Genomic DNA, 15,087 nt, shown 5'->3' with positions numbered 1-15,087 from the left:
AAAGAGCTGAAAACAGCCGTGCTTCCCCTCATGATGGAATTGGGAACACAACAGCCAGGTAATTTCTCTGCTTGAGAGGTGTCAGTGCCGTGCTCCAGTAACACCTAGGGCTTTTTGTATAAAAGCTGGTTTTGTTACGGAGTGTGGAATTGGTATGTTCTGTTTCCTCATCTAAAGCAATTCATTATATAGTGAAGGACCTGGTGCCTGCCCTAAATCTGTGAAAATCTCAGCAGTCAGAACAAGATTAAATTGGTCGAACTTGGTTTTCATTTTTTGCAAACTGATGTGTGACTACCAAGTAAATGAGCAGCACAGTGAGGTCCTGCAGAAGCACAGCACAGGACCCAAGCTTTGGGCAGTTCCCATTTGGGTTTGCTAAGGCACATGGAGGAGCTGTGTGTAGGACAGCACAGCAAGGCAGTGCAAGGGAGGATGGGTAACATAGGGCGTGCTGTAAGTTGTCCTATACCTGGTACACTATGTGCTGCTCTTCATGAAGCCAGCATTTTGCCTTGATCTCATTTGTGTCATCTCTTTCTGTCAGTGCCCATTCATCTAGCCTGTTGCAAAGCAAGTTTAAGGGAATAAATCTAACAGCCTCACTAAGCTTGTTTATTCTTAATGAACTTAATTGTGGAAAGAGTAATTTTATGGGAGCTGAAACCTACATGGTGTAATGGTGTCTGTGAGGCACGCTGCACAGAGCTTCCAGGCTCTGCCAGTGTGCCAGAAGGGTGGGAGAACGAAGTGTTTCACATCAGATCTGTTGCGTGGGCATCTGAGGCGTTTCTACACGGAGCTCTTAGTGGGCAATTTTGCTGTCTTGTATAACTAGATGAGGAAGCAGTTTTTGGGAGACACGTGTGAAAATTCATACTCTGTGAATATTAGGTGATGTTGGCTTTACCGCTCCTAGGGAATATAACAAGCAAGTAAATAGTGTTGGTAATATATCACTGCCTCCTGGCAGTAAAGGACTATGCAGCTGGCACTGAAACACTAACAGACAAATGGATGGGGAAAGAATGAAAGGAAGAGGCTGTGAAGATGGTGACAATAAGAAGTGATGTGTGAAAGCAAGTGGAGTGTTTTATGGAGGTAAGTGAAGTCAGCTGGCATTTGTGGACTGATTTGAAAAAAAGAAAAAGTTGTTTTTTTCTTTAGGTGAATTTGAAAGTTTATAGTCACATAGTTTATCTAATACAGCCTGGCCTAACTGAAATGCCTGCACAGGGGAGCGTGATGTTACAATGCAAGATTTTGCAGGGTGCAAGCTGAACAGAGCTTCATTCAGAAAGCAGGTTTATAGGCAGAAGTTGCTAGCAACATATTTCCATATACTGGTGTTACTTTACTGATAAAGGAAGCTTAGCTCAGCTGAGATATTTCTCAGCAAATCCAAGATATTAATCAAATTTTCCCTTAAATTTTGTTTGCTGTTTCTGATGTGAGTTCAAGGTTATCTTTCATTATTGCGGTGTCAATGAACTTAGGGGTAAACCAACAGTTCCCTGTAGCAACGGTTCTTTGAAATACCCCCAGGTTACTCTTTCAGGTAATTCAGAAACTGCAATTTAAGTAATTTGGGGCTCTCATAATAGTTTATTCCTTTGATGGGGTGAATTTCCATTGTAAATAGCTCTCAAAACAAACAAACAAAAAAAGCCCAACAGTATATTCTGTTCTTCTTCTTTTCTCTTAATTTCACCTGGAAAAGATTTTAAGGAATATCACTCTCTGTGTATCAAGAATTTAAAAAAATGTTGAAAGTAATTCTTACTGTCTGATGGATCTTATTTTTACTTTGACATTCTGTGTGATAAGCTGTTTAAAGTGAAACCGATGTCACTGAAAGGATTATTGATAATGGGATCTAGTTGAGGGACAATTACGAGGTTGGTTAGGATAACAAGATAAGAGGATAATTGAGTCCTTCTTTGAAATCTCTTGTCTTTTGGTTCCTGAGTTGTCACACACGGTGACAAATGGTATGTGTGTGACCGTCCTGTCTGAACAGCCAGCACGTGCATTTCTTCGTGATGGCTCCTTGACCAGTAATGTCAGGAAGGAAACTGGGATAGAAGATCCAGGATTGGATTGTTTTTTCTACTTCGAAAATGCTGTAGGAGTACAGTACCTGTTTGGGGGCCTATCCTTACTTCTGCAGAATTTTCTTGAATTTCTTAGCCAGGTGTTTGGTCTTGTACACTTCCTAATGTAGTGGTCTCTGAGTAACAGCTCAGAATGCTGTGATAAATGGCCTGTAGTTGGTCTGTGGGGTCACGTTAAGTGGCAGAGCCTGCACAGTCTGCTTCTGAAGTGTTTCCATTTGCAAGTCTGCTGATAGGAGTGTTTGGGTGTTTTATGGGATGTTGGGCAGGCTGAACTGGTCCTGTGGTCGTAAATGCTCTGCTGCTCCAATGGGGAGAACTGAGTTTAATGGGAAGAAATAAAGCCTTTTTATCAATTCTTTTGTGACTGGTTCCTAGAGACATTTCTAGTTCTTTTTTTTTTTTTTTTTTTAATTTTGTAGATAGCATCAGTCTCTTTCTTTCTTTTCCCCCCTTTTTAAGTCCTTTAAAGTTTTGCCATTTATGGTCTTTCTTATCATTGCTGTCTAAATGCAAGATAACTCCCTAATGTCATGTCTTGCTGCTGCCTTTCCTCTTCTGTAGCCATCTGTGCCCTTTCAGTGTAGTCGTTGAAGAGAAAAGAAAAGCACGATACAATCTGATGAAACTGGTTTCCTGTTTTCCTACTTTCTCATTCTTCCTAATGCAGCTCAGCGTTCATTCTGTAGCATTTCAGCCCTCCCTGCTTACAGGTCAGATTTTCTACTAGAGGCCCCCTGGGTTTTTTGGCAGAGGTGCCTTTCTTGTCCTTGGTCTCCTTAGGAGTTAAGCCAATCCCTTACCTTTTGTGGTTGGCTATTTTTTCAAGCATTCTATCCAGTTACATCTCCACGATTTCCTTGAATGTGAGCATAGAAGTGTTTGTGAGAAAACTTGCTCTGATATTCTGCTTGCTGACAGTTCAGTGTGTGTATGGAGTTGAGGGGACACAAGCAGAGGAGCTGTACAGGAACACCAGAGAGGTAATAGAAAGGAATTTTTAAATGGCTGGAAATCTGGAAAGCAAAAATAAAACGCTTGTAACAGGGCAGGTTGGTTTCTTGTGTTTCACTTACCAAAAAACTCCATTTTCTCTATGAAGAAGGAGATATCCTTTAACATAGAATTGAGAAGCTGTAGATCTGGGCTGCAGTAATTAGAAGTACACCCTTAAGTAGCATGGAAAGTTCTTGCTGATCTTTCCTGCAAATGATGTAATCGAGCAGCTGCACCAATATGCACTCGTCAGAGGCACTTTTCTTGAAGCTTTAAAGATTTCCTAAGAGCTAAAAGAAGTTTCTGGATCTAGTTGAAATGCAGCTTGGTGAGGCCGAATGGAAGACTGAGCATGAAGAATGTGCTGATCTGCTCAAGACGTGTCAGTTGTTTGTTAACTTCCAGAGGATTTGATTTCACTAAGACAATCTGTTACTGGTGAGTAGATGCGTTTTTTTCACAATGTGCGTGCAGTCAGTCATGTTCTTCCTGGTCAGAGAGATATTTACTTTTTATAGCTAACAAAGTGTCATTATTTTTTTTCTCTCGACCTCCATCTGTTCCCTTGTCTTTCACTGTAGCATTTGATGTTTCCTTCCCAGCTTGGTAGCTTCTGTGTTGTCATTTTCAGAAGTTTCTCACTCTTTCTTAGAACATCTAGAGTGCAGTGAAGGCATGTGCTGTGATTTTACCCTTATGGCAGATAAGGTCCTGGCTATTCTTGGGCTGGTTAGGAAGTCTAGGGTTTCCTGATAATCTTATCAAAATACTATACGATTGCTCTCAGCTGAACTAATTCACATATGAATCATTTTGTCTGCTATTAAAATGCAGAAGGCCTCAGTAGTAAATGTCTGCCTTTATCATATTGGATGCTGATATTACCGACCAAAGGAGGAAAATTCTTGTATTGCAGAGGGCATTTTTAGGCAGGAGTAAGATTGGCCAAAGCATGACAGATAATGTAAAGCAAATGGGAATGTCACCGGTCCTGGCAACTCTTTTCAAAATCTAAATTCTAGCATTTAAGCAGAGGTTTGGTAATTTGTATCATAGAATCATAGAATTGCTCAGGTTGGAAAAGACCTTGAACAAGGACTGTTGGCTGTAGGTTGACCCAGCTGTGAAGCTGAGCAAGAAGATGTTTCTGTGAGGCTGAGGCTTGGCACAGGCTTGTCCTTTGTGTTTCCAGAAGCCATCAGTTCAGTGTGTTCAACTATTAAAATAAAACTGGATGTGTGTTGCCTGGCTACCTATTTTGCAACGTGTGCATTTGACTCATTCACACACTGTTTGTATTGTACATGATACTGCTCTCACATTTAGATGGTTTAAGGTTAATTGGAGCTAGCTTATCAAAATATGTATCTGTGTATACCACATGTATTTCCCTTAGTTAAAGATTTTCTTCTATTACTGCTGGAGTTTATAGTAGTGCAGTATGATATATACAATAATTGTGTATTATCCTTGTTAAAAGTAAAAACAAAACAAAACGACCAATAGGGACGTTGAGATTATAATGAAACTATCATAATTTTACAGGGCTCGCGGTTTCAGCTGTAAGCCTTCCAAGAAAAATAATGATCCTGGTGGCAGTTTGGTATCATATGGCGTGTGTTGTCCAGTAGAAGAGCACATATGGCATTAAGTATCTTAATAGGTTTCTTTCGAAACGTAAGCTTGTGTGAGTGAAAGGAAATAGCCTACCTTGCCTTTTCATGCCCGATTAGTTTCTGCAAACAAATCCTGCAGATTGAAGGAAAATGAAATGAATTGCTGCTAACAGCAGCCCTGGAACATCAGGTAAATAGAGGCAATCTTCTGGATAAGTTGTTCTGTAGGTGCAGAATTTGTTTTCTAAAATGGTCATCAGCCTTCTCATTAGAAAGCAATTCTGTATGATTGATGTCTTGAGAACTAGCAGTGCAAATGTGATTCTTCTGAGCAATTTTTGGATCCCTCTTACCTAAGTGTGGAATGCAGTGTGCAGCGACAGTAAAAGAAGGCAAGAGCAATAATTTCCCCAAACAGACTGCTTGAGAGTCTGCAAAAACTGTCCTGTTCCACATGTTGCATGGCAGCTTTGCAGTGGTATCATCTGGGGGTAAAATTTTCCTGAACATGGAAAAATTAATATAGCAGCTGCAGGAAAAAGGCCAGCTGAAGACTACTGAATAAAAAGCCTTTTCAGCATTTCCAAACAGTTATGGTCAAATGTTAATATTTGTTTAAGGGTATAATGGTATATTATTAAGTTCCTGATCCAGATTAGTGCATTTCTCATTTCTCAAACTAATAGCAATGACTCAGAAAGTGATTTGGAGCATCATCTACTTAAACTAGAAATGAGAAAAGTTTGACAAAATGTTTAGTCACTGTTGACAACACATTAATATAATAAAAAAAATAATTAGCATCAGAGAATTCTGACATTATCTTATACTCCCCATATACTGCTGGCCCAGCAGACAGTAAATATTTCTGGTAGAGCTCTGTGCGCACCATTTAGTTTAGTGATTTCTGGCAAATTGCACACGTGAACAACTCGGAGCTGCGAAGCACTGGTGGTGGGTGGCAGCATGGCTCCTCCTCTCCCGGCGTTGTCAGCACTGTGCCACTCAGTACGGCAATGACTAATGGGCTCTTGTGCTCTTCTACAGCCTTTACTTCTGCCATCTCTTTTGTGTTTCAGCTCCGAGTATTTTCACTCTTGTATAAAAAGGAGATTTCTCAGCTCCTGCCCCTTGTTTGCACTGCTGCACTCAGCTATGCACTTCTTCAGTACTTCCCTCCTTGACTTGCTTTTTTTAGCATCCCTTTACTTTCCTTACTGCTTTCCAGGCCCCATATCTATGCTCCAACCAGTCTGTCCTCTTCAACAGTTATCTGTCTTCTTCACACGTGCAAACACAAGCAAATGAACAATGTCTGCTGCTCAGCATCATGAGGGATGGCAATTCATAAACTGTACTCTCTCACATTTCATCTTCTCTATCCTGAGACATCTTAGATAGCAAGCTTTATTAAATGTTAGTGTGATGCTTAGCATCGTGAACCCCACTTCCTGATTAGAAGTCCCGAAGCCTATTTGTATTCTGATAGTGCTATTAATGTTGCTCTTATCTGGTGTCACAGGGAAACCCTTCCCAAAGGATCATAAAGGGTTACAAATGTGCAGAGTGTCCAGACTGATTCAGGTACACTGCACATCAAAAAACTGGACAAGGATGAAACGTGTAGGACAATCTGCTATGGTAAGCTTCTTGTCTTAATGCTGTGGCAGCAATTAGAAATAGGGTTTGTTTGTTTATTTATTTATTTGTTTACTTTGTCTCTAGTACAATTCCCTAAGTGAGCTTTCAGGTGGGTGACAACCATTTGTTGAACTGCTGGAGAGGCACTGAGTTTATGGAGATGTACTGAGAAGGTGACTGTGTACTCTCCTTAAATACATACCCATTATCCTCAAGATTTCTGGTTCACACAAGGAGGATTTCAGTGGAGCAGTCTGCTGCTGTTAGGAAAGCATAAAGTTTTGTCTGGACATTGGACAAAGCCACCTTTAAGCAGAGGGGAAAGCTGAGGATAAAGAGCGGCAGCCTTGAGATGCTCAATGAGGTATTTTTACTGAGGAACATAGAGTTGGAAGGGACCTCTGGGGTCATTTTGAAACAGGAAGTCATAGTCCTGTGATTCTTGATAAATACTCTCAGTAGAAGTCAAAACAAGCTGTTCTTTTTCAGTTAAATAGCTGACCCTGGGCGCAGAATGGGACAGCTCTTCTTTGGGAAAAATATACCTGATTAGAAATAATTTACGAATGCCAAGAGCTGTACAGAGTTAGACAGCATTTACTTCCCTTGTATGTAAGAACACCTTGGAATTTAGCTAGCTGCCAGACCTCTGACTGAGGTGCCTACCATGGTGTGCAACTGCAAGGGGTTAAAAAGGCAAAAGGAGGCTGGAAAAGTGCTGTTTTGTAGACCACCCAGCTGACAGGCACTTGTGTGTCTGTCACCATCTCCTGTGTCCTATCTGAATGTGCTTTACTGTGTTTGGTGGCATGCAGGAGATGGGTGAAGGGGCTGGCATGCCTGTGGGTGTTCAGTAGGAAAGGGAGGTCTGACCCTGTGTGGTGAGACACCTGGGACAAGGTGGTGGCATAGGGAGGGCTATTTCCCTTTTTTGTCTTTCCTTTCACCTGCTGCTGGGGTAAAGCCATTTCTCTACAGCAGATCTACACCGTTACAGATAAGGCCGTCCATGACCATGCAAGGCATGTTGAAGAAATGAATTCTTTCAAAGCACAGGAGATACTAAACTTTACGTGTCTCATTGTCCACTGTCGCTGAATGTGTACGGCGTTTCTTTCTATTGTCTAACATTTTAGTGTTCTCTCACACCCTTTACTGCTTATTCTGTGCCATGTTTGTTTTTCTTAAGTCATAGTTGTGTTTTTTGTTAAAGATGCAGCTGTTGAGGGAAGGGAGAAAGAAAATGAGAGCAAGAGGTTAACATGAATAAATGTAGCAAAGACCTACAATTAATTAATGCTTGATGCAATCTTAAAAGACAAGTAAGAAATACAGTACATCTATCCTAGGGAGCTATGCAAATAGGGCAATTGGAGGAAAATATTGGAAGTGGCCTGGAGCTAGGTGAGCAGGGTAACTGTAGCAAATAGACCCTTACCTTTCACTCTAAGCGCTAATGGATTTTCTCCAGCTGTGCTTAGGCTGCTTTGTACTTCATAAAGTTTGTCTACACAAATGTTCTCAGAGAACCTGCGTACGTTGCTGTTCACAAGGAAAAACAGAGTTCAAATTCCTCTGTGCGAGTGAACCTGCTGTGGAAGTATGGCCGGGTGCTCAGACATAGGCTGGCATGAGTTTCTCAGGCCCAGCTCTGCTGTCGTCGCTGTGAGAGCACAGAAAGGCATGTACAGAGTGTGTGTATGTATGTAGTTAAATTATGCACTGATTCAGAGAGAAAGTTCTCGTCCTGTGCACATTTCTGTATCGCCAAACAGGTATCTATGGGTGTGTGGGATCCTGTCTTTATTTACCTGTTGCATAGATTGAGGCCACAACCCCTGTGGGATGATTGACTACACAGCACATATAGCAAGGGTCTTCTGCACCACAAAGTTAAGAAAAGACAGAACGTGAGAGCCAGCCAAGGTATGATCAGGAAAGGAGGAGATAGGTGACCACACAAAGAATGGCCTTTCTGTCTCTGTCTTCATTTGCATAGACTGTAATCTGTACTGTTCATGGCATGGATAATTAGAAAATAGCAACAGGGTGTAAGCCAGTGAAGTTTTCCAACTTCAGCATACATTTGCTAGGATGTCATACTGAATGTTTGTTAGTCTCATGCAGTAAGAAGGTAGGTAATTGTTTAACTTAGTTAAATGGCTGTAACACAGTAATTCCTGAAGTCAAGGGGATGGTTTGCACAGCTCCTGCTATGGGTTTTCTGTTGCTGTGTTTGCCAGACATCCCTAATGTAGTTTATTTCAGTTGCTTGTAGCCTCATTTAATGTTTGCTGTTGGTGTGTGTGTTGGCAAGGAGGGCTCTGTGGGAAACAAATCGACAAGTGATCATGTAACCAAGTACCTAATTTATGTTTGCTTAGCCTGGTACGTCACCAAACTCTTCACAGGTGTGCTTATAAACAACTAAAATGCAAGCTGGGGTCTCACACCCTTCCTGAAGCTTGTCTGGGAGGTTGGACCAGGGACCCAGGCTGAGCTCCTGGCACTCAGCTATTGCTGTGTATGTAAAAATGAGTTTAGGCTCTCTGTTTGGAGAATGTAGACTCCTCTGAAAGATGGTATGTATATTTTTACTTTACTGTAACATGCATAATAAATCAGAGTTATTGTTATCTCTTCTGGCATTTCTGGAACTTCCTCTTCCACTCTTAATAACCAGAATTTGAAATGCAGTTTCAAATGGTGAAATACATTGCTTCAATCCAAAATAAGAAGCCCTGCCTTACCAAGGTGCTAAAAGGCGCTGCAAAGTTATGTCTGGACTCTCTGACACTCCACCAAATTGTGTTACTCCTGATTGCCTGTAAAATGTCAATGGCATTTTATCAGTATGCTGTTGATTCAAGTGACTGGCATGGATTTTCAGGGGTTATTCAATCACTCTGGCATTTTGAACCTAACACATTAAACTTGTAGTAAATCCATCTTTGAGGCATGTAGTGTTGGCTATGAAGTGTGGTTGCTGCATGGTACTTGCTCTCTTGTTCAAATGAATTTGGTAGGATAATGTTATAATGTGAGGCTTTGTTGCCAAATTGGGGTGTAGCCGATCTGTGACACCCTGGCTTCATGCTAGATTGGCTACCAGCTTTCTTGCATCTAGATTAGAAGCGGATACCAACAAAAACATTGTGTTTTGTTTTTTGTCTATGTAGACAGGGATGTGGCTGTTTCCATCAAATTGTACGTTTTGCTCTTGTTATTCACTGATCCAGGCTGAAGAATCATGTAAGGACACAGCCTTCACCATCAGATAGCTTGTCAATCTAATAGTTGCACATATTTAATCAGCAGTTGTTGCTTGGAGCTATACAGAAAGGGGTGGATAATTGACAAGGCTAGTTAAAAAAAAAAATCAAAAATGAGTCATTAGTTCATGTCAGCTCACTCCAAAAGTAATGTAAACCTTTGTGCTGTACAGATGGATTCAGTACATGAGAAGTATATGGTCAGCTCACAGATTTGCAGCACATGCTGCAAGGCAAATAAAGAATGTGAGTAGCAAGTAGAAAATCCATGGATATGTCCTCCGTGTCATGCACTTGGAGCCCTGTAACTTCTGACTACATGCTTTTTCTGCTTCTGTAATGGTCTTTTAGCATAGAATTTGTGAGCAATGCTATACTACTTTGCCTATACATATGCTTTTTTTTTTTTCTTACTGCATTAGCAATCTGTTCTACCTTTCCTCCTCAGTTTGTCTGTATGGTTCCTCAAGAGAGCATGTTTTGTTTTTGTCGGAGTTTATTCCCAAACATAGTGGAGTAGGAGGGTGAAGGTATACTCACTTGGATCTTGTTTACTTTGTTTTTTCTTATCAGCTGTGGGAATGAACTTGTAAAGACCGTATGCAGCTGGGACCCTTTACCCTCAGCTGGGAGCATGCATGAGATACCGGATTTGGGGCTGCTTTTGAAAGATCTGATAACCCCAGCTGCATGTTTGTTTGATCTTTGTGAGCTGCTGTGACCACTGCTGTGTGACCCAAAACACAGCTATGTCAGATGTCCCGTTTGAGATGCAGCCTATTCTTGAACTGTGGAGCACTTAGAGGATGATGCAGAGTGGAGCAGTGTGTATCTCTCCAGAGCTCTGTGGAAGTGACAAGTGAAACAGGTTGCTAGGATTGGATCTTCTTTTTATCTTATATGAGCTCTCCTGTAATTGATTAGTGCATGTTATATTCAGGCTGCAGTGAAGATCACTCTTGTACTAGAATCCATATAAACACAGAAGATAACATAGACTTTGCAGAGACTTCAAAACACTATTTAACTTACCATGAAATGGATTTGGGGACAATAGAAGGAGAGAGAGTAACAAGGAGTGCACTAGTGCACGTTCTGATGCTTATAGTTGGCTTAGCTTTGGGCTTGGAATCACTGCAAGCTTTATACAAATATTTACTTACAAATAAATACTAGCAAAGCCTATCATACAAAGAGAGAAAACAGAACAATCATTTTTCTTTCCAAATACACTCACAGAATGTGGGATTTTTGGCCTCAAGTAAAATAAGTGAGAGTTCACTATGAGGAGCAACAGTTGCAAATAAATGGTACATGAGGAATACACAGAGATTGCTATTTCTTGGTAGCCTTCTCAGCTTAAGTAGTTGGATGGCAATTTCATACAGTTTTGGCATCTTTTTATGGGTATTTTCATCTGCTGATAGGGATACTGTTTTAGACATGGCTGCTTTAAATCACTGCTTGGAAGTGTTGACAAGCACACACTGGTGTGAGGTGACAAAGGTTCACGTACCCCATACTACAGCACAGACACTGGCTTTTGGACTCAACTCCCGCCTTTGTAAGCTACACAAAGGTTAAAATTGTATTCCCTCAAACGTGAATTTTGCACTAAACAGTGTACCAGAAGTAGAGCAGCCTCGATCAGAGGCTGCAGTTTGAAATAAAGCCTGGGGGCTGGTGTGTGGTGCTGGAGCCCTGCTGAGGTGAGCTGCAGCTCTGGGCAGCAGCAGGGTGAGTTACACCTGTGGGAAAAGGCCTGCCGTGTGGTGGGGTGCAGCTGCTGGGGGGGGAATCACCCTAGTGTAAGTTACCAGACACGAGGACAAGTTTTGATGACTCGGCCTTGCCGAGTCTTCTAACAGATTTTAAATTATTAAAATCTTCTAATAGATTTTAATACCCTGTGTTTAGAAGGAAAGATCACCTTTACGTTTCACAGCTCTGACCCCTGACTGTTCTCTGCCTGTTTCTTTGCAGATGGCGAGCAGACCCTCACCCCACCTTTGCTGGTGTGTGGCGATGGGAGCCAACCTGTAGCGCTGAGGGGAGAAAGAGGAGCATCGGCCCGCCACAACATGGCCCCGCGTGCCGGCCCGCCCGACGGCGGCTGGGGCTGGATGATCGTGGCTGGCTGCTTCCTGGTCACTATCTGCACCAGGGCCGTGACGAGGTAAAGGGGCTGCTGCTTGGCTCTAGCCTGCTGTGGTGCTACCTCTTTTCTTCTTTCACCTCAAAAATATTTCTCAAAAGCAGAAAGAACAGAAAGAAACCGCTGCTTTGCACAAATGTGGTGTGGACGTTTGGGGTGAGATGGCTTCCACAACTGCTGCTGGGCCGCTTTGTTGTTGGCTGGAGGCGGGAGCCCACTCCCTGTGAAGGTGGACATTGAGCTGTGTTAAGCAGAGACAGGCGCTCTAGAGAGGGAGAGGCTGAGGCAGCAACTTCTTGGCCCGGCAGTGTAGCACAAACACAGTGTTTCCTACTTCACGTTTACATCTCGTTTAAAGTGAAATTGCCAGGTGTAGGGGTATGAGGAGCTTGGAATAAATGTCACAAAAGGGGCATGTGAACGTTGACGTGGTGGTAGTTTCTGCATGCAAACAAACCCGTTCCATAATGACAGCAGATTTCCTCGTGGATTTCTTTCCTTTTTCACATATAGAATGTGAAAGAGCCCGAGAAATAATCTGACGAGTGTTAAACATCTGGAGAACATACAAAATTGAAATATATGCAAGAAAAAAAGGTGAAGAAAGTGATTGTCCATGGATTACAGGAGAAAGAAAGGATGGAAAAAGGGATCTCCTCTGCTGCTGGGGGCTGGAACAAAACCATGCAGCCATTCATCTGTTCCCTACAGAGGCAGGTGAAACACTAGTGCTTGTGCAACAGGATGGAGCAACCACTCCTGGAGTTGTTTTAAAGAAGTGCTGGGAGGGCTGTTGGCTCCTGTGGTATTTTTATCCTCTGGAAGGTGTTGCTTTGCACTTGCTACCATTTTTTGTGCTTGTGCGTGTAAGAACACGTAGCTATAGGCAGTGTTGGTTCTACAGGTGCTATACCAGACCTGCTCTGCTTGCACAGGCATGAGTACTACTTCAGTGAGCAAGAGTGTCAGTCAGGAACGGTAGCTGAACTTTGTATACTAGGGTAACAGCATCATGATGTAGCTATACATTGCTGGTGATAGTTACAGCTTCAGTTTCATTTCAGTTGAAAAAATAATGAGTTATAAAAATCTAGCAGCAAATACCACAATAAGAAGTGTGGTGTTCAATGTTGATAATCCCTCTGCATAAGTCTGAGCTGTCTGAAATATGTTCTAAATCAGCCTGTCTAATCCCCCTGTTGGGATCATAGCTGGATGCCATTTTGTGATTCAGTTGTTGCCAATGCAAAGCAAGGATTCTTCCCTGCTTGAATCACACCAACGTAAGTACTTTACATAGAGTTCTATTGGGATTACTAAACTTGCATGCACCATTTCATGTCTTGTGTCACATACATTAATTATCTTTGTTTCCAATACCCCTTTGCAACTTTCTAAAAATATCTCCCAGTTGGGATCCAGGCAAACCACAGATTTGATTGTCATTAGGGGCTGGAGAGGACTTTCAAGCAAGTTCTCTTTATCCCTGAAGAATGAGACTGGTACTTTCTGGGAGGCAATCTTCAAAAGTTTGGTGTTCATATTTTCTTCTTTAGGTGCATCTCCATTTTCTTTGTGGAGTTTCAGGCATATTTTGGGCAGGATTATGCCAGAACAGCTTGGATCCACTCCATTGTCGACTGTGCCACGATGCTCTGTGGTGTGTATTGTGTTTTCACAACTAGTATGATTGCTTTTCTTCAGCTCTATCTGTTTTGGGAGCACCCACCAGCCAGTGCAGTAGGCTGGGGGGGATGGATGCTGTGGACTTTCTGAGGTCTGGTGTATCCTAGCTGTTTCCCCTCATGTAGTTGTGCAGGAAGGGAGTGCCTTCACAATGAAGAAAAGAAACAGAATTTTGTTTTGTTAAATGATCTAAGTTTGCAGAAATGTACGAGGTCTAATGGGGCAAGCTGTGTTTGAGAGCTGCTAGCTGAGCACATTTCTTTTTCCTATTGATTGGAATCACATTTGAGTATTAGCACAGGCTGTACTTTTTGCCTTTGGATCAAGTCACATCCTCCTCATTTTAGCAACTTGTGTTTACAAATACTATTTTCCTTTAAAAGAAAATTTTGTGCTACTACAAATTACATGCATCAGTTCAACAGTTGTATTGAATTTCTCAGGATTTTACTTCAAAACTGTGCAATTAGGTGAAAATCCAGGCCCTGATCCTGCTGTAGAGGGGTTAAGCCACAGGCATTGCTTTGAAGGCACAGGGACACAGCTGAAATGAGACACAGCAAGAGGGAGGGAGAGAGCTGGTGATGACATTCCCTGGTAGAGGAAGGGTGATCTGGGAACTGTCATTACTGGAGAAGTGCAGGACAGGTCTGGTGGCTCTGGGGGTGGTCAAACGGTGTGAGATCTCCTTCATCTATGTCTGACACAGAGACCTCAGAAAGGTTGCTTGAAGTTACTCAGGGCTGAAGTACAGATTGCAGGTTGAGGAAGGTCTCTGCAGTTGTAAGCATGGATTAAAGAACGGCGTGGGCTGTTCTAGCTGTTGTTATGGCCTCCCCTGACCCCCAGATCTGCAGAGTAGTTGTGCCCCACAGTGACTTTGATCTGCTGAAAGAGCTACTGTAAAATTCAGTTTTATCCTGACTTTCAGGAAAAGAATTCTAGGTTTTTGATGCTCACCCCCATTCTAGTAAGGGAGGCTGTTCAGAGGCTATCCCGATCACCATTTTATCTGATTTCCCTTGATGATTGTTGCGATGAACTGTGTCTGAAGACCTGCTATTAACTGCCAGCTTTGTTTCTTTAAAGCCCCGCTTGGGAGTTTAATCAGTAATCATGTATCCTGCCAAGTTGGTATCATGCTAGGAGGGCTGCTCGCGTCTACTGGACTAATTCTGAGTTCCTTCGCCACCAGCCTGGAACATCTCTATTTATCATTAGGAGTCCTTACAGGTAGGAGACACTCACCTTCTTGGTCCAGTTGGGAAAGCAACACAGGAACATCAAAAATGATGGTCCTCTATTTAAACAGGGGCAATCTCTTCATGACATAGTACCACACAGCAACTTGTTCACCTCATTGTGGAAGAGAAGGTTTGGCTGCAGTCAGTGGGTCTCATACAGCCCATACAGCTTTGCAGCATGCTGCAAAGCATCTCTACAACATTGCTCCACTGAGGGCTGTGGATAAAGCTCTGAAGTTGTGGGATGTTGGGAAGGACTTTTGCTGCAGGTGATACCCAAAAAGATTTCCTTTTCTGCCTGTGATTTGGGAGGAGGTTGTTAGGGTGGGAGTTCTAGAGTGGCCCCCAAATATTTGCAAATTA

The 15,087-nt window shown here is 42.3% G+C and overlaps 1 protein-coding gene across 8 annotated transcripts in view; it reads left to right on the top strand.

The window, feature by feature from the left end:
• The window catches only part of SLC16A12 (solute carrier family 16 member 12), a 28,221-nt gene that overhangs the window by 6,765 nt on the left and 6,369 nt on the right, over positions 1 to 15,087 (top strand). For 4 of the 8 annotated variants that reach the window (XM_025152017.2, XM_421663.8, XM_004942143.4 and 1 more), the window contains exons 2-4: positions 11,623 to 11,815; positions 13,351 to 13,454; positions 14,570 to 14,713. In XM_025152017.2, coding sequence (XP_025007785.1) covers positions 11,721 to 11,815; positions 13,351 to 13,454; positions 14,570 to 14,713 — 343 coding nt within the window. In that variant the 5' untranslated portion in view covers positions 11,623 to 11,720. Of the gene's footprint in view, positions 1 to 832; positions 3,098 to 3,423; positions 3,549 to 6,346; positions 6,368 to 7,905; positions 11,377 to 11,622; positions 11,816 to 13,350; positions 13,455 to 14,569; positions 14,714 to 15,087 lie in introns of those variants that run through there. The other 4 variants (XM_015288412.4, XM_025152016.2, XM_046943157.1 and 1 more) reach the window with 4 other exon arrangements.

Source organism: Gallus gallus, chromosome 6 (assembly GCF_016699485.2).
Source record: "Gallus gallus isolate bGalGal1 chromosome 6, bGalGal1.mat.broiler.GRCg7b, whole genome shotgun sequence".
Lineage (NCBI taxonomy): Eukaryota > Metazoa > Chordata > Aves > Galliformes > Phasianidae > Gallus > Gallus gallus.
This window is presented reverse-complemented; position numbering and strand designations above follow the sequence as displayed.